Source organism: Falco punctatus (genome assembly GCF_963210335.1).
Source record: "Falco punctatus genome assembly, chromosome: 11".
In the NCBI taxonomy this organism is placed as follows: Eukaryota; Metazoa; Chordata; class Aves; order Falconiformes; family Falconidae; genus Falco; species Falco punctatus.
This window is the reverse complement of record NC_137591.1, coordinates 28,655,881-28,673,858: the sequence shown is the minus strand read 5'-3', so window position 1 is coordinate 28,673,858 and position 17,978 is coordinate 28,655,881. Positions and strand designations below refer to the sequence as shown.

Genomic DNA, 17,978 nt, shown 5'->3' with positions numbered 1-17,978 from the left:
GCTGCAGTTCCACCCACCATTACACTTTGGCTGGTTTTCAGCCTCTTTTGGTAAGGTTTAAAGTGGAGTTTCAACTAGAAAAGTGTTTAAATATGGATACGATGATGCATTGCCTTCTGCTATACTCTCTCTTAGCGCGGTGATTTATTATTGCCTTGGTGCTATAAACAGGTTTTTGGAGCACAATGCAGTAGCCTTTTCTATTTCTGATTTTAATCTGGTAGTAAAGACAAAGTTGAGTTGTGCAAAATATTTTAATAGCCATCAGGTGATGACTTTATTGCTAGCTATTTTATGACTAGCAGGATCTGGGTTGCGAACATGAGAATAGCTGAAAGTATAATAGATGCAGTAACTGTGCTGCCTTGCCTCTGTTCAGCTTCCATCTCGGGGAATAAACCTCTTTGGGGCCAGCTGTGCCTGCTCGCCGGCTCCCTGGGCAGTGGCTTTGCTGTAGCCAGAGTGGATGTCAGACAAGGGCAAGGGGCAGTTTGTAGGTAGAAGCGGTATGTTTTATTAGGGTTTACAGTTTATAAGCATTTTTCTACGTGCAGTTCATATGTACCTAACTCAGAACAATTGTTCTGGTTCCCTATGAGATCTATTTCTGTCCCGGGTCTGAGGCAAGGCTTTTATGCTCAGCAACTTGCCTTACTTTCTAGTTATACCATATCCTACGGACTATGAGCTAGACTCTGTGGAGGAAGCTCTGACAATTTAGATGCACTGTACTGATTACAATTTTCCCTAATGAGGACCTGCTAGCACACGTGCACCCACATATACGCACCCATTCCAGCATTGTTTAAAATGGCATTAATAATATAGGGTAGGTTTTTTTCCAACTGGCTGTCATTTTGAAAAGTTATAGGAGAGAATACATGTAATTTGAAAATCTCTTGTGATAAGATTAAAATAAGTCTTTTATTTGCAGAAGAGTGACGTGACTTTAATAGTATGGAAACACTTTATTAGAGTTGTTAACGTTAAGCTGCATCAAGACATGTTCCATCAGTGGTTCCTCTTGATCATGTCAGAAGTTTGTCATGTTGGACCCTATTGTAACTCCAAGCATGGGTTGGCTTGGATCATGACCTGGTACATCCTATTTATTGTAGGCTTATTATATAGCTTATTACATGCTTGTCTTTACGACAATAAATACTATCCCTTTTCACGAAAGCTACGCTTTCTGTTCTCTCTGCTTCATTTCCTTGTTGTCTTGCCCTGTGCTGAGGGGTCCTTGGTGAGCATTGCCAGAGATTACCACAGCATGGACAACCCTATCCTCTTGGGATGGACTTCTCCCAGGGCCCAGCTCCTCTCCGGCTCCCCGGAGCACTTGGGGTTGCAGTGCCTGCTGCAAAATCCCTTTGCCTTTCGCTGTGTGCTCAGGTTGCTGGCTGTCGTCAAACATAGCCTTAATTCCCCGGACTATTATCCCAGCTCAGTAGGAAGGAAAACTGCCATTAACTAAAACTGATTTGATAAACAGTTTGTGATCATTTGGACTACACTCAAGAAAATCTGTGCTCAACTGAAGGAGGGGGGGGGCGGGGGGGAAAGCAGTAAAATTTTCAGATGGTTCCAGTAGAGGAATGCCTGTTCAAGTGTTAAAGTTTTATTTGTGGCCAGTTTTGGTTTGTGTTTGGGATTTTCTAGACGGGAGGTTTGTTATATTTTAAATTAGCATCATCAGGATCTGCTGGGCTACTGTTCAGCTAGTAACATTTTTGTGGTTAATTCAGGAGCTGGTTTTATTATTTGTAGGAAGCCGCGGCTTTAACTTGGTAAGCAAAATACTGAACATAATATGTACAAGTAGGAAAAGGAAAGAGTGCTAAAAGAGCCCCGAGCTGGGTAGCTGGTCCATTACCTCCTGTACTGGAGGTAATTTCAACCACCTGTATGGTGTAACAGGTTTTGATCACAACCATGGCCATGTAAACTGGAGCCTTGGGGGGAAATCTTACTAGCTTCTTGGTGTGATAGTTTGGGTGGTTTTTTTCCCGAATGAACCTTATGTGTGAACTTTTCTTTAAACTTGAAAAAGGGAGTCAAAAACAACTTGGAATTGCACAGTTGAGGTGATGACTCTTTAGACAGTGGGTTTTTGTCAGGATCTAGAAACATTTTTTGGGCAAAGCTCCTACTTTATTGCAAACACTTTTGTTGAAGTCTGCCTCTGTTGGTCTTGGATTTCTCCTTGGTCTTTGCCGTGAGATTACACTTGAGCTGAGGACTCGGTGGGCATCAAGTTGTGCAAAATGCTGCAATACAACAAGAGGGGTTCCAGTTTCTAAGTGTACGCTGCTTTTTTCTAACTCTGAGTGGCATATTTTTTAAAAGTCACTCTTTTGAGTGCTAAATTGCTGGTGAATGCCTTTTCAATTACTTTGGAGTATGCTGCAAACTGAGAAACTGACTTCTACTCTGCTTTGCCGTTTCCCTAGGCAATTCCCTAGGAGGTTTTAAGAATAGCAGCACATGCTTTGTCTTGGTTTGCTTCTGCAATGACTTTTGGTGATAAAATCGTACCTTAACAAGATGAAATGATTTGTGGACCAGATAACTAGACTCAGTGCAAGAGAGAGGGTAGGAGGGGAAAGGTGCAGGACTGCTGTTTCTGGGGAGTGGCAGGTCATTACAGGGCTGGATCAGTTGCCTTTAAAGCTTCATCCTCAGAGGACTGTGGTCTTCCCCTATGGATGGAGAGGGCTGTATAGAAGACAGCACATGACTCTTCTCAGTGGTGCATAATTTAGAAGAATGTTTGTATTTGGAGATGATGCATTTTTGTGGATGTTGCTTTGCAGACATATAGGAAAATTGCAGCAGTAGTTTTGTAACTGTTTCAAAGTGTCTTTATTGTGTTATTAGTCTGATGGATTTTAAGGTTTTTCTGGATATAAGGACAATGGAATCATGTTTTCAACTGAAAAATGTAAATTTAAACTCTTCCATGTTTACTAATTTGATGCAAAAGTAATCCCAGTGTGTCACAGGCGGTTTAATATGATGTTTTGAATGTAGAGAATGAACTTGTGAGTTTTATTTATGTGAAGGCTTTTGATTCTAACAGCTATGCTAATAGATATCTGTTACTTCCTCCTGGGAGAGCTCTCAAAGTGGGGAGAGGTTATTGTTTTCGCAGCCTGTCCTTGTGTGTCTTAGATATTATGTGGTTGTAGGCTGCGGGCAGACAGTTCTCACTGTGGGCCGCATTGCCTCTGTTCGGTGAAGTCCTTGCCAGCTGTAGAAGCTGTCAGAGACTAATTGTCCTTTTCTGTCTTTTTAAAACCTCATACTTTATTGAAGTTTATAATTGAGAAAATTATAGAGAGTTTTGGGCTCTTCCATACTTGATTTTTCTATATTGATCCCCATTTTCAGTTCAGAAAGCCATTCTCCTTCTGGAACGTATCTTACGCAAGAACACTGTAAAATTATTTACAGAGCAGTTTTGCTCTTAAAATTAACCAGAATTGAATAAGACTGAGGGGAAAGGTCAGAATTTCTCCCATAGGAGTAAATCCTACTTCTTGGGGGGGGTGGGCAATTGAGAAATTTACCATTAAGTTATCTAAGATACTGACAAAGAGAATTAAATTGACAGCCAGGAGACCGTCGGGCAGAGCTTGGAGTGTCGGGGGGAGCTTGGGGCTCCATGGCTGTGGGTGCTGCTGGGTGGCGGTGGCTGCAGCTCCCGGCCAGCTCCGACACTGCCCACGTGCTCACCATCTTCCTGGCCAGCAGCTTATCCACGGAGATGCCAAAGCTGTGACTGAAGCCGTAGTGTGTGTGTGGGGGGAAGCCAGGAAGGAACTAGTTGTACAGAACAAAGAGAAAGATAATAGTGTCAGTTATGCTGGTTTTAGCATTAAAAGATTGTTATTTAGCCAAAAAGATTATTTTCTGAAAGTACATAAAGCGGCATGTTTAATGGAACACCTTTTCCATACTGGAGATGTGAGGAAGAGAGACTGACTTGATCTGAAAACACATCAAAATGATATTTAAATGCAAGTTGACTGTCCCTTTAATCAGTAAATAATGAGGCAATGCTTCTAACCTGTGTGAGCCTAAACTGAGAAAAAGAGGAATAAATTATTACAGTGGATCGTGTACAGCAGCTAGTAGTGTTGTAACTCCTGATCAAAGCAGAAGCTGTGTTTGTCTGTCACCGGGAGCTTGGCAGAGGGGTTGCGTTGCTCTCTGAGCAGCAAAACTCAGTGTCACATTTGAAGTGTGTTGGTTTGGTTTGGGTATTTTTTTTTCCCTTTGATTTCCTTACTGTCATATAAAAAAAGACAGTAAACGTAGTCAGTAGTGGGTGCACAGATATGAAAAGTGCTCTGCTTGCTAACTGTCGAGTTTTATAATCTTGTCTAGCAGTTTGGGGTTTTTTTCCTCGTGCTTTTTGTACGTTTGCTTTATTTGAGAAAGGCAAGCAGCTTTCCTTTGCGCACAGAGGAGATGTGTGGTCACTGCTCTGGTATTTGGATGGGACCCCATCTGCCTGGCCACATCCAGCTGGGGCTCTGCCAGCCTGGGGAGGCCTGACTGTGCGTCCCTGGGGTGCTTTATAGCCCCTGGGTACAGGTGGCAGCTCTGCAGGTTGGGCTTCTTCCATCCAGCTATCCATATGGTCCTGAAACAAGCATCCTCTAGAAATCACAGCTGGGCTGGCTGGTTGAGACATCTGAATTCATGTCTAGTGCTGATGCTGAGGGGACAGCCCCTTGATTTTGACTTAATTAAGACTTGTCTGACATGATGGCTTTTTTTTTTTTTTTTTTTTTTTTTTGAGAACATGTATGCCTTACATAATGCATTAAAACCTTTAACGAGAAGGAGCTTCCTAAAAGAGAAATATGCAGTTGAATTTAATGCTTAGTGGGGGAAGGCCAGGCAGTGGGGTTATTACCTACAGACACGTTATTTGAGGAAAAGGTATAGTGCTTTTGATGGGCTCGGTAGGCAAGTTGCTGTCCTCTCATCTGACTTTTCCCCTTTCCTTGCGAACAGAAAAGCTTGCAGAAGCTCAGCGCAGGTTTACGACTCTTCGGACTGAGTTACAGTCAACTTTGGATGCACAGAAAGAAGCCAGTGGGGTGTCCACACTGCAGCGGCGCAGAAAGCCGGTCTTCCACCTGTCCCACGAAGAGCGTGTCCAACATAGGAATATCAAAGATCTGAAATTGGCCTTCAGCGAGCTCTACCTCAGCCTCATCTTACTGCAGAACTATCAGGTACTTGCAAAAAGAGGTGGTTTTACAAAGCCCTGCATGTAAACATCTCTGTGCTTTGTGTATCTTTGAGTTGCCTCATTCAAGACATCTTTTTAAAATTTCTTTTTTTTTTTTTTTGGTCCCTAAACAATTTTAAAGAAAAGGCAGATGCCTGGCAGCTAGCAGCATACGCCTTGTTGCTTTTTGTTGAGCTAGAAATGCTGAGCTGACCTGCAGAAGGACCTTCCTTCTTCCTTTTCTGGGCTGGCTGACCCCAGCACCCTTGGCCCAGGCATGGCCAGAACACGCAGTCACGTTGGGACCTCCTTCTTCTGTAATGTGTTGCTCTGTGCAGGGCTGGAGCTGGCAAGTTAGTGAAGAAGCTCTTTTATCTAGTATTTGTAATGAAACTTGAAATGCTAATGTACTGTTTCCTCTTGGCGTTACCATGGCAGTGGCTGTGACCTTGCTATATCAGAATTTCTTGTTAAAACATCCATTTAAAAAAAGTGTTTTTAATTCTGTAGGATACAGGCTCGTTTGCCTTGAAGTATGGAAAAACAAATCTTTAGTTGTACTTGGATTTCTGGCATGAAAGGGCATGGTAAATATTGCAGATGCTGATCTTGTTCCAAAAAGTCTTGAAACAAGGATCTGAAACTGTTAAGATCCTTTTTGCTGGGCTAGCTCTTTTGGTGTTAAAAACTCTGAAATGCTTTTAAATGTCTTACTGTGAGGGTTTTTAGCTTGTTAAGTAAGAGTGTTTTGAAGTTAAATTCACTACATCTGTGTTTAGATCTTTACCAGCATTGTACTGGAGAATTTTACTAAACAAAATTCACTGTAAGAATTAATCGAGTATCGCTCTGTAGTATGGACAAAACATATTCTTCCAAAATTCTGAGTGTCCGTACCTCTCCTAAAGTGATGTTACGTCTTTGAGCACTTGTCCAGAAATTATTTATGAGTTTTTCAATAAAGCCGTTTAAATTTTAGGGATAGTTTCTACTTCAAAATCCTGGGAAAGATGGAGTATCTAGCTTTTCAGGAGTAAATCAGTATTACATGCTGTGTTTTCTTCCCTTTTTTTAAAAAAATAATAATAATAATTAAAAAAAAAACCAAACAAAGAAAAGAAAGATCATAGGTCATTCCCCTGGAAAATATTTTCCTATTATTCATCAGTGAAGAAAGGCATTTTTCACACTTATGTTTTTGCTTTTTGCTAAAACATCCATTGTATGTATACCAAATATTGATGTAAAACCCATCTGGATTTGATAGCTTTCACAGTTTCCAAAAGGAGAAGAGCTTCTTTCTATAACATAACTTCAAAGAGAGAACAAGAAAAATTAATTCGAATTGGTCTTGAAGTTGAGGACAAAGAATACAAGTACTAGAACAGACACAAAACCAAATCCCACAATATGACTCTTGAACGCTTTTGAGCTTAGAATATAAGAACAAGGAATACTCAAGCTTTTGCAGTTTTAGAGAGGAAAATCAACAACCTGGTGGGAAGATGATGTATCTGAGGCCTTCATGTAGGAGGTAAAGTGAAGTCGACAGGTGGCATTATAAATATCAGACTATGGGTTTCATGTAATGCCGAAGTCTTGAGTTGGGTTACTGAGAAAGGAAGATCCATGTGAAGCGAATTCCTCAGTCTGTTAGGACTGAACAAGAGTTGGATGCGTTCATGCCTAAGGTACACAAACCAAACACCAAGTGAAACTGTAACTTGTCTCCGGGGCAGCTTTTACTTGTTTAACTTAATCTTCTGATAAAATTAATATATTGTTAACAGTAATGTATCATTCCAGAGTGTGTGCATAGATAGATAAATCTATTTGAAATAGTGTGTTTTAAAGAAACATCTTGAGAAATTAAGCATATAGTATTTACTTATGTATATTGTATAGAATGTAGTCTGTTCATCAGGCAATAATGGAGGCTGAATCAGTCTTATTTAATTGCTGTGCATCTGCCTTGCTGGTGCGTTTCCTAATACACTGGTATGTCAGCAAAGATTTTTGAGTCCACTGTTTGCTTCTACTTGATCTTGCATGATATTATTGCCGAAGTTGCACTGTTTGGTTTTTTTCACCTTTAATGACAAAACAGATCATTAGTTGATTCACTTCAATGGATTAGATTAGTTTTCAGCAGAAATGGAAGTCAGACTTGGAGAAAGCCCCTTGCCTAATAAAAGCATCACGAATAGCAAGCGTAGCAGAACGTCTGACCGCATAAATGATGTTTGACTGTTCTGTTTCACAGTTCCATTGCTGCATGTTCCTTGTCACAAGTACTGCTGTAACCAACAGTGGTTTTATCATGCACTTTGGGGTTGCAGAATTTTTGCAGCTAGAGGATGAAACACTGCTGGAGAGCTTCTAGGGTGCCTAGCATAAGCATGCCCCGACCGGCCAAGGCACATCGGACTTAGGCTGTGATAGCCCACGTGGCACAAAAAGTGATGTTAGTTGAGGCTACAGAAAAATCTCTGACCAAAATCATCGTTTTGTTGCCTTTTTCATTTCAAGTTTCTTAAATAGTGATCTGCTCCTCCGGGGGTGGAATGCTGGCTTTTCCAATAGAAAGTAATTAAAGTCTCTAGTCTGCAATAATGCAGATCGTTAATGCATTGGCTTCCTGCCTCTGCCTCCTTAGCCTCATTTCCCCACCTATATACTAGGGGTCTGGTATTAAATCACTCAGAGCATAATTAGATTCAAAATAATTTCAGTGAGTAGTTGGCGCCTCTCCCCAGGGCATTGGATTTTGCTGTTTTTCTCCATTTCTATTTCCAAGCTACTTTCTAAGCTTTGTTAGAAGTAAATCTTGCCATGGTCTGTCTGCGTTCCTCCTGTTGCTTGAATGAAACATTGAGTCTTTTGAGTGGTGCTTTATGAAATGCAGGAGTTCAGATGCATCGTGTCACGGCGGTTGCTGGCAGTGTGGTGAGCTTTGCCTCTCTTAGTTACTGGGCATTACAAGAGTGTTGGGGCAGGGCTCATATATAACTTGGAAATCAACCGTTAATTCTTGGTTTAATGCGGCATCATGTGCTTATCTCTGCAGATACCTCTAGAGAGTTACATCTCCCACATCTGCAAGCCTCAACTAGTTTTGCAGTTATTGTGCAATGTACTAGGTGGAAAAGGATGCTGCTATGGGGGTGCGCTTGTTTGGATTTAAGCTGCAGCATTCAAAACTTTCATATAAAGATTTCCCGTCTGTAGTGCACTTATCTGGAGAACTTGATTTGAAAATCAATGTAAAGTTTAAAGAAACTAGAAGTCAGTAGCCTGGCCTTTTCAGAAGGGGAAAACCCCTTGAAGGACTGACTGGGGGAGCTGAGACAAAACGTAGCCTTCCTGCAGCTCTGTATGTTTGTTAAGAGCTCATTACAGCTCCTGCTCATCCAGAGTTGCCGTACCTGGAACGTATGCAGTCAGGTGTGCCCAGACGGAGGGAGCGTGTCTGGAAGTAACTTCAAACATACAAGTGTTGAATATGTCCAAAGGTTATTTGTCTTCAGTGTGGTTTCATCAGGAATGTCATTGCTTCCTGCATTAAGGAGGAAAGTGGCAGTGATTTGGCTTTTTCAGGGAATATGAGGTTTAGGTAGTTCCCAGCAAATAAGTGACCTGTTTTTATGCCCTTGAGTCCCATGTTTTTTCTGTTATTTGCCAGGCATATGTAGGGATATGTATTACTTCTAATAAAGTAGTAGCTCGTACTTCCTCACAATAGACGCAATTATTCTGATTCTTCTTATTAACTTTTTTTTTTTTTTTTTGCTAGCACTGGAAATAGAACCATTTAACTTTCTTGGCAGGTGACTGAGGTTAAAAGTAACTCTTCTCCCTTGTCTGCAGAACCTGAACTTCACCGGCTTCCGCAAGATCTTAAAGAAGCATGACAAGAACCTGGAGACAGCGCGGGGGGCAGAGTGGCGTGTGGCCGAGGTGGAGGTGGCACCCTTCTACACCTGCAAGAAGATCAACCAGCTTATATCCGAAACGGAGGTAAAGATGCTAGTCTGGGCGTTGCTCCTCTTTTATGTAGAAAACAGTATTTTCTTGTTCGCTACTGATTCCTGTAATGTTTTGCCCTCTCTATAGCTTGTATTCACCACCAAGACAACTGTTAATTGATTTTGAAATGCCACTGATTTCTGGCACTGCTTACGTAGATTTGGGTATGTTCTCTTCAGCTGGTAACTTTTCGCTCGGAAGAGCTGGTGCAGTGTTTGCTTGTATTGTGTAGTCACTTGATGCAGTGTGGTGGGCTTTTCATATCTTTGTTACCATTTATTAGGGGAGTATTGGGCCAGGGCTCAAATGTAACGTGGAAACCAACCGTTATTTTTTATTTGAATGCAGCACCATGTGCTTATCATTAGAATGAACTTCTGTGATGTCTATCTTTCATTTCCTTAGGAAGTGGTGACCAATGAGTTAGAAGATGGAGACAGACAGAAGGCTATGAAGCGTTTGCGTGTTCCACCCTTAGGAGCAGCTCAGGTGAGAGACTGAGTTATGCAGCAAAGCTGCTTCTCCAGCTTGTTGAGGTGCCACATTAGATTCAATATCTGAACAAATTAGTGAAAATAACTGATGTGAGCATGCTCTGCAAATTGAGGGGAGCACGATCACGTAATCCATTTTGGTTCTGGGAAATCTGGAAGTAGCCTACTTACTGTTCCTAATGCACTCAGACAAGGTAATGAAGGGATGAGATAAATAGTTAAAGGAAATTCGTGCTAATAATAACATATGCTTAGTGTTTGTGCGGTCCAGAATATTTTTCAAAGGGTGCCGAGATGCCCAAGCTCTGTTTCAACACAGCAACAACATAGGCAAGAATGTTACGCAGCATTTTCAGTTTTAAAAACCTCACTTCAAGAGCAAGAGTGCCGTCAGCGTCAGAACATTAATTCCTGATTTTAAGTTTACTCCGCAGATTAATGACTTTGCTGATAACCTTTTGACCCCACCTTAATTCCACCGTTGCTTTGTTTGCAGCCTGTACCAGCCTGGACTACATTCAGGGTTGGATTGTTCTGTGGGTTGTTCATTGCACTGAACGTCACTGTCATACTTTCAGGTGGGTATCGTTGGCTGGACCGGCTGCTGCCGTGCCTTGGTTTGGATATGTCGGGATGTTTGGGATTAAATGAGCCTGAGTCACATCACGCTGTTACGAACTGTTAGTTCTGCTCCAGTAATAGGTTGTGGGGTTTCTCATGTTATGTATGTGGATTTTGGATTTGGACTTTGAACATATTATGGTTTGTTCTCTTGGTTTCCTCCTTATTCTTGGAGGGATAATCTGGAGGTGCAACATCCATGTGTAAAGACAGATTTCTGTTATTGTTCTGTGAACATGCAGCCCTCACCCACCTTGAGAGAGATGCTCGTAGAACTTAATTTTTGCACAGTACTGACTCCCTACAGAGAATGGGACCAGACATGGAGCCATGTGAGCACCGTGCCAGCTGGGACATTTTCATGTAGAAATTTCTAGGATTTCAATGCCTGGTGCCTGTTAAGGGCATTGATTGAATTGTTCTTGTTGGCAGATTTTGGTGAGGTTGTTTAAAAGCTACAATAAATTATTGCATATCTGAGGCCTTGGTTTTATTCTGTTTTGTGCCTTCTGAGTTTGGACTCTGATTAGAGTAAAAGCCATGTTAGTACTGTAAATCCAGATCCAGTGCTTAATCACAAGCAACTTTGCTAATTGCATGTGTGATTTCAGTAGTCTTGTAACTTGCTTAAGGAGTACAAAGGAAAAGCCTTAACAAATCAACGTACAAGCTCTTGCATTAGGGAAAGCCCATGTCTGTGTTTTTGACTTAAAAGAATTTTTAATTAGATGTTTCTGTAATTGGATCCTGTCATCTCTTGGGATAAAATGTCTCTGTTTGAGAAGCTGTTTGCAGTGCTCCCGGTTTGGTCTTCCTGTGGTAGCAGCAGAAAGTTGACCCGTCTGTGTAAAGGGTCTGTTTAATGTGTAGTAGCTGTTCTTTATTCATTGTATCTTTTTTTTTTTTTCCCCCTGTTACTTAGACATTTGATCTCTTCGTGAGATGCAAATATGATTAAGCCAGTTGTTTGCTTTATGGTTCAGTATTAAGAATAAAAAAGTTACACAGTTGTGAGAAGGAATTCATAAAAATGATTGTATCTCTAGGGCAGATGTAACTAACCTAGTGTGAATAATAGGTATGTTTGTATCTGCAGACGTGATCTGATATCTGTACGTTACTTCAGATATTGGGAAAAACCTGTATTGTAACTGTAAAGTGTTAGTTTTTAATTGGATGTTACTTTGCTAACCTCTCTGCTACTTTTGCCAGGTTATTTTCATGATTTGATTGACTAAGATAGGATTTTAGTATGCGATGTGCAGGGTCTGTGAAACAGCATTAGAACACGACTTGCAATAGTAAATCACTTCCTTATTGCCTGATTTTAAAACAAGAACAGCAACATTTTGCAGAGATGAGTTCATAATAACTTGGGGCCTGTTAAAGACTGCACATGCTACAGGTGGCTCCCAGGAGGGTGTCACCCTAGAGAGTACCAATTTTGAGGCCTCACCGTTTCTGTGTCAGCTTTCCTAGGTGCCACAGTGTGTAACTGTGGCTGAAAGTTGTGGAAATGGGCATGTGTTGCGTTAACCAGAAACCTGTAAGATTTCACGCAAGATCTCAAGGCTCTTGTTGCAGCAGTGCCCTGTCTCTTGTTTGAGAATTACGCTGCGATGCCGCTGGGCTTGTCACCAGGGACATCTTTGTCTCTGAGCACCTTGTTCAGAGCCCGCGCTTGCTGGAGGGATGCGTTGAGCGAGTGTCACCTGCCTGCTGACCCTACGGGGTGACTTCGCTTGTATTGGATTTGGGTGGAAACACTACGAATGGAAAAGCTCTTTGCCTCGGGGCTGTAGTACTGAGCCCTGCACTGGGTCACGCCAGTTTGGAACCTCATACACCTTTGCAGGGCACTTCCCTGCAAGCGGGGTCCTTTGAGGGTCTTCAGGCCAACTGCTCGGCTGTAGTGAAGAACGTGGTTCAGTTAAGAAACATGAAAAGGGAATCAAATCTAGCCTTTGCGCTGTGGAGGCTAAACTACACAGGGTCTTAGTATCAGAGGAGGGAAAAACAGAAATACTCGCTTCCACATTTTAGTATCTCAGCTGCTCGTGCTGTTCAGCAGCTGGTTTTTCTCCAGAACGAGCCGCTGTTTCACACTGCCGTTATGGCCCTCTACCACCCTGAGCATCCAGAAATCAGGTTAGTGTGCGTTAGCTGTGGAAGTTATATGCTAAACTGTCATATTGAACTACGTTTGCTTCGGGAAAAACCACAGCACACAGCACGTCTGTCCTGTTCAGTCTAGACATTTCTTGGGGCTACTCTGTCCACTTTGGAAGCACCTCCCTTGGTTTACAGGTTAAATTTTAAATGCTGCTTCTGCAAGTCCCTATTTAAGACTTATTTCTTTCAGCTTCCTCAGGGTGTCTGTCTTTTCTGTCCAAAATTTGACTCCATTCTGCCTGAATCCAGTAGTCCCTTTAAGTCTTAAATTTAAAGCAGCAGTTCTTCAGTCATTGTTCCTTGCACAATTTTCCTCCATAATCTTATATAGTATAAAGTACAGATGCTGAACACATGAAACTTCCTATGGGTATGCTTTCTCTGAAGAAAAGTTTGAAAAATTTGAGGCTTTAATTTAGACAGGAAGGTTTGTGGGCATAAATTCTTAGCATCCGTTCTGTAAACCTGCGTGTTCCTTTTCTCCCCTCCTAAAAAACATGTGGGTGAGAAACACTTAATGAAGCTGGAATTGAGGATTGAAACAATTGTATTTTATTTGTATATTTATTTTCTCCTAAAACCTGTATCGGCCAGCGGGGGGTCGGTATTTTGCAGAGGCTTGTGCTAGAGAAGCTGCTGCTGTATAAGGCTACTTGTTATTTGAAATTAAGCAGATTTGTTTCCAAAACCCTGAAGAGTGAACAAAGGAAGCAACAGGCTTTCCAGTAGTGCTGCCTTGCGTTGGGTTCTCTCTGTGGGTGCGGCTGGATATTAGGTTACTAGTTATGAATATGTATTACATTACAGTCGTATTGAGTTCAGTGATTAGGCATAGTTTAGCATTGTTTTAAATACTCTAAGTGGCTCTTGGTTTTGTTGGGGAGCTGAAGTATTTCATCTCCACTCAACCAGAAGGTTTAAGTGCACGTAGTCACCATTTACGCTGGTGCTGTCCCTCGTGCCTGTAGTGCGAGACAGGGGAGCTGAGAGGCTGCTAATGCCCCAGCTACAACAACTGGCAAGCAGATTTTCCCCAGAGCGCTCCTGAGTCCTCAGACAGGCCAGGCAAAAAGTTCTCCGCTTGCTGGAAGGTGCAGGCGCGTGCGAGCGTACCCCGTTTTCACGGGGTACAGCCAAGCATCTGAGAACCAGCATAAAGCAGTGGAGCGCAGCTTTGCTTTGTGGCATGACCTGTGCTGTCACTAAAGTCATTTCATTTTTGTCTTTGCCAGGTGTGGCTTTTATAGATGGACCAAATGTGTGGCCACTGGTGAGAATCTATCGAGGTGGCTTTCTCCTGATAGAATTCCTCTTTCTCCTGGGTATCAACACATATGGCTGGAGACAGGCTGGAGTGAATCACGTCCTCATCTTCGAACTCAATCCCCGCAGCAACTTGTCCCATCAACATCTCTTTGAGGTAAACAGGATAGATTATAGGAGGGGTTGAGCTGTGCGGCGTATCAGGAGGATAAATCCTGCACCATTTCCTGGCAAGGAGTTCTAATACAATTAGAAGAGGAAGTTGCTGAAGGCTGATTAGATTACAGGATTGAGCACTGTTCTCCCTTTTCTTATAATGAGAATTCATTGTAGGTTTCAGAGCTATATTTTCATAACGTATCTATGTGTTTTTTTCTATCTTTCTATATAGATTGCTGGTTTCCTGGGTGTTTTGTGGTGCCTGAGCCTGCTGGCATGTATATATGGTAAATTCACCTACATCCCTATGCAGGTGAATCCACTCATCTTGTACGGCTTCATGTTGCTTTTTCTCATCAACCCTACCAAAACCTTATATTACAAGTCCCGTTTTTGGCTGCTCAAACTATTGGTAAGTCTCAAACCTGACTGAAATAAATAAATTTCTAAAAAATGCTGTAGCTGAGCAGTAGAGGTTAAGTATTTAGAAGTGTCACTAATCTTCAGGAAAGAGGGATGCTTATATAGCACTGTGTGTTCATAGAGCAGACCTGAGAAGGTACTGACTGCAAATGGTTGTTGAGCATGGGTTTACAGAAACAACTTCTGCTTGTCTGTACCAATCTGCCATTATCTTTGCGTTACAGGTAGCTACTTGTTAATCTCCCCATAGACAGCCATATACATACTTTGCACGTATAGAAACATTCACGTATCTTTGCTTGTTTGTTCCTTAATGTAGTGAAACAGTTTGACTGGGGTGACGATGCTCTAAGGCAGGGCTGCATGGATGCTCCTCACCCCAAACTGGAGCAGTGCCAACACAGAGAGGGTTCACCAGTGGAGAGGGAACCTTTGCAAAGGTTACTACTTACAAAATTAAGTTAATGGGTAGGATTTTTTTTCAGCAAATCTGTTTGCGGTCTTACACAAGCTATTTATTTTAGACCCAGCTCCTATTTTCCAGGTAAATAAATCTGGTAAATGACATGTAAATACGTGTGCTACTTCAGTGTTCCAGTTATAGGTGGGAGCTCCAAAAGAACAGTTTTCAAACTTGTTGGATGGCTCATCAGTCTCTTCCCAGGTGGCTGTTTCACACATTCATTCCCACCCTGTATGCGCTTTTAAATTGACTTTAATCAGTTTGGTTCCCTTGATACCTTATTCTTGCTGGAACTGCTCAGAGAGCATGGGGCGGAAGAGGCTTTGGCTAGTAGATGTTACTCGTAGAATCATTTTAATGCCAATTAAAACAATTAACTTTATCTGGAACATGACAAAGATGAAACGTAGACTCGTGCTTCGAGCATGTGCGTGCAGGTATACGCACAGCTAGTTAATCTCCGTGTGCTTACCCCCGTTGTTGGGTTTGCTAGCTTACTACTATTCCAGTTTCTTCCTTTTTTGCCTCCCAGCATTCAGCCATCTCTCACAGATGTACCTTTAGTCTCAAGCCTCATCAGTCTTCCTGCTGTCCCTTGGTGCTAGGGGAAGCGCTGGAGCCCTGTGAGCAGTACCTGTGCTAATTTACCTTAATACCTAACAGGGTAAGGTTCTCAGTCTTCACAGAGCTCTTAGGCAGTTCCCAGTACCTGCTCCTACCCCAGCTGTCTCCCGACCACGCTGCAGTCTGCGACAGAGGCGTCCCTTTGGGTGTGCAGAGGCCAATTCATCCCGAAGGCTCCTTGGGGAAAAAAGCTTCATCAAAATGCAAGATCACCGTAATGGTGGAAAATGACACAGTACTTCTGACTGCGTGTTATGCGGAAGAGGGAAAAAGAGGCCAGACAAACCACATAAAGAGTAGCTGTTAGGCTTTTCTAATTTTTATTGTGTGTAATTGGCTGGGTGGGTGTATTTAATTTCTTTGCACAGTCGCCAGCAGCTATCTGAGTGAAAGGAGGTTCAAATCGCGCAGTTCTTGGAACTGTGCTGTTCACATAAATTTTGGGGTGGTGAGCGTTTTTCTTCACATGCTTGATACGTTTCATTTCCAGCCAAAGTGAAGTCTGACATATATCGGGTGTAGCAGAGCGTTACTGGCACCTCCAGTTTTTCTAGAACCAAACCAGGAGCATACTTGAGTGTGGTGTAGCATTTCCTAACGGATCTAGGAGGCTTACTGCATCCACCTGTGATCATCCACACCTGTTGGTACTCATGCGTGGGGGATCTCTTTTGATAATCCCTGAGGGACTGCAAGTTACAGCTGAATTGATCTTCCTCCCGGTGAAAATAGTTATTTAGCCTGTAGTAAGTTTAATTCCCGTGCCAGGCTCTTCTTTCATGCCTGCCTGCTTAGGTGAGCGTTCTTTGCCCCTTTGCTGCCAGATGAGAAGCCCAGGAGTGCGTTCCTGTAGGCTGGGAAGAGCAGCTCACCGGGAGGAATCGGATCCGAGCGTGGGGGGTGGCACCGTGTCTGCGTGCCCACGCTCTCTGCAGGGCGCCGAGATGGCGAAACAACTGCAGGGAACCCATCTGGGAGAGGTGACAATCGAGGAAGTGTTCAGCTCAAATATCTACCATCGCAGCACTTACTGAAGCTGCAGCAATCAGCACCGGGAGGTCTGTGCTCAGACTGTGGAACTGTTGATACATAATCGCAACCGATGGCTTGAAAGGGAGAGGGGCAACTCCAGCTGTTGGTGTTTTCTGACTTTATTCTGGCGGCCCATCTTCTCTGGAGGACGTTGCAGATGCTTCTCAGCTGGGAAGGGAGGAGCTGCTGCGGTGCCCCTCTGCTAGCTGGGCTGCAGCTCCATGATCAGCAGTGACAGTACATGCTAGCTGGGCGTGCAGTACATGGTCAGCTTGTACAGCTCCAGCTGTGCCCGGGCAGCGTGCGGCAGCAGCCAGGAGCCGCAGTGCGAGTGCGTGGGGTTAGGAGGGTTCCCGTGGCAGCTCGGGTCCCCGAGGACAGCTGGCAGTGCCTTAGCTCCACCGTGGATGTGCCTGCCGACTCCTTGTCTCTGCTGTAACGCTTAGGTGGGAAGCTTCTGCTCTGCTCTCTTAGAAGTTTTATGCTGTTGTCTGGCAGTGCCTAAGTGTCTCTCCCTAAATCAAGCAGCGACATGGGGTTTTATGAATTTATTCTTTTCTTTTTTTTCCAGGGAGATCTAGCTGTAAAGCTGTTTTCACTTTTCATTTGGTTAAGTCTTTGTACGGGGGGGGGGGGGGGCAAAAAAAAAAAAGTATGATGAAACAGGTAAAGATAGTATCAGGGTGCAGGTAAAACAGAGGAAGGACCTTTTGGAAAGGGAGGTTGGTGTGGCTTCTGGGACCTCTGCAGAAGCTGTTCTGCAGCCAAATGGCTTTGAGGACAGACCTCCCTGAGGGCTGGCCCTGTTTGAGCCTTTGTCATAGGTGCCGTCCTACATGAGCACAGTGCTTTCTGGGTCAAGATCCATGTCTGCTGTATGCCACTAAGTCTTAATCCCTTATTTGGCTTTGAAATTTAGGACCAGAGCCTTTAATTGGCATTAGAAGCTGATGGGAATGTGTCAGTCCTATCCCAGGTTTCTGTAACTGTGTACCCTTTAGGTTGAGAAGGAAAGCAATACAAAAGATTGGTGTTAGCCTGTGCTTTCATTAATTTAAAGGTTCGTAAATCTCTGAACTACCGGATGGTGCTGGTGCCGTCTCTTTGACAAATTGGCCATTACTAACTATAACTAACCGGGTAGAGAGAGTTGTAATCAAAGGTAATGGACCATGAAAACTGTCTGGTTTGAAAGTAACAAAACTGCTGTTAAGGCTTAGAGGGAAAGTGGACAGGATTGAGGGGGAGGCTAATTGACAGTCAATAGGATTTCTTCTGCCCTTTCTTTAACTCTTCCCCTGCTAGGGGCTTTGGCAGATCCAGCAGTAACAATCACCGCTTTTACAACGTCTAACACCAAAGAACAACTAATGTGTTAAATAAACCGAGCGGTGGTCAGACTAATGGCCTTGCTGAGGGGCTGTAATCTCACTGCCGTTAAGTCTGAGAGAGA

At 43.0% G+C, this 17,978-nt stretch overlaps 1 protein-coding gene across 3 annotated transcripts in view; it reads left to right on the top strand.

The window, feature by feature from the left end:
• Positions 1–17,978, top strand: part of XPR1 (xenotropic and polytropic retrovirus receptor 1) — a 109,502-nt gene that overhangs the window by 74,202 nt on the left and 17,322 nt on the right. For all 3 annotated transcript variants that reach the window (XM_080407380.1, XM_080407381.1, XM_080407382.1), the window contains 6 exons: positions 5,029–5,252; positions 9,116–9,265; positions 9,680–9,763; positions 10,265–10,346; positions 13,794–13,981; positions 14,216–14,395. In XM_080407380.1, the coding sequence (XP_080263506.1) occupies positions 5,029–5,252; positions 9,116–9,265; positions 9,680–9,763; positions 10,265–10,346; positions 13,794–13,981; positions 14,216–14,395 (908 nt within the window). The remainder of the gene's footprint in view (positions 1–5,028; positions 5,253–9,115; positions 9,266–9,679; positions 9,764–10,264; positions 10,347–13,793; positions 13,982–14,215; positions 14,396–17,978) is intronic.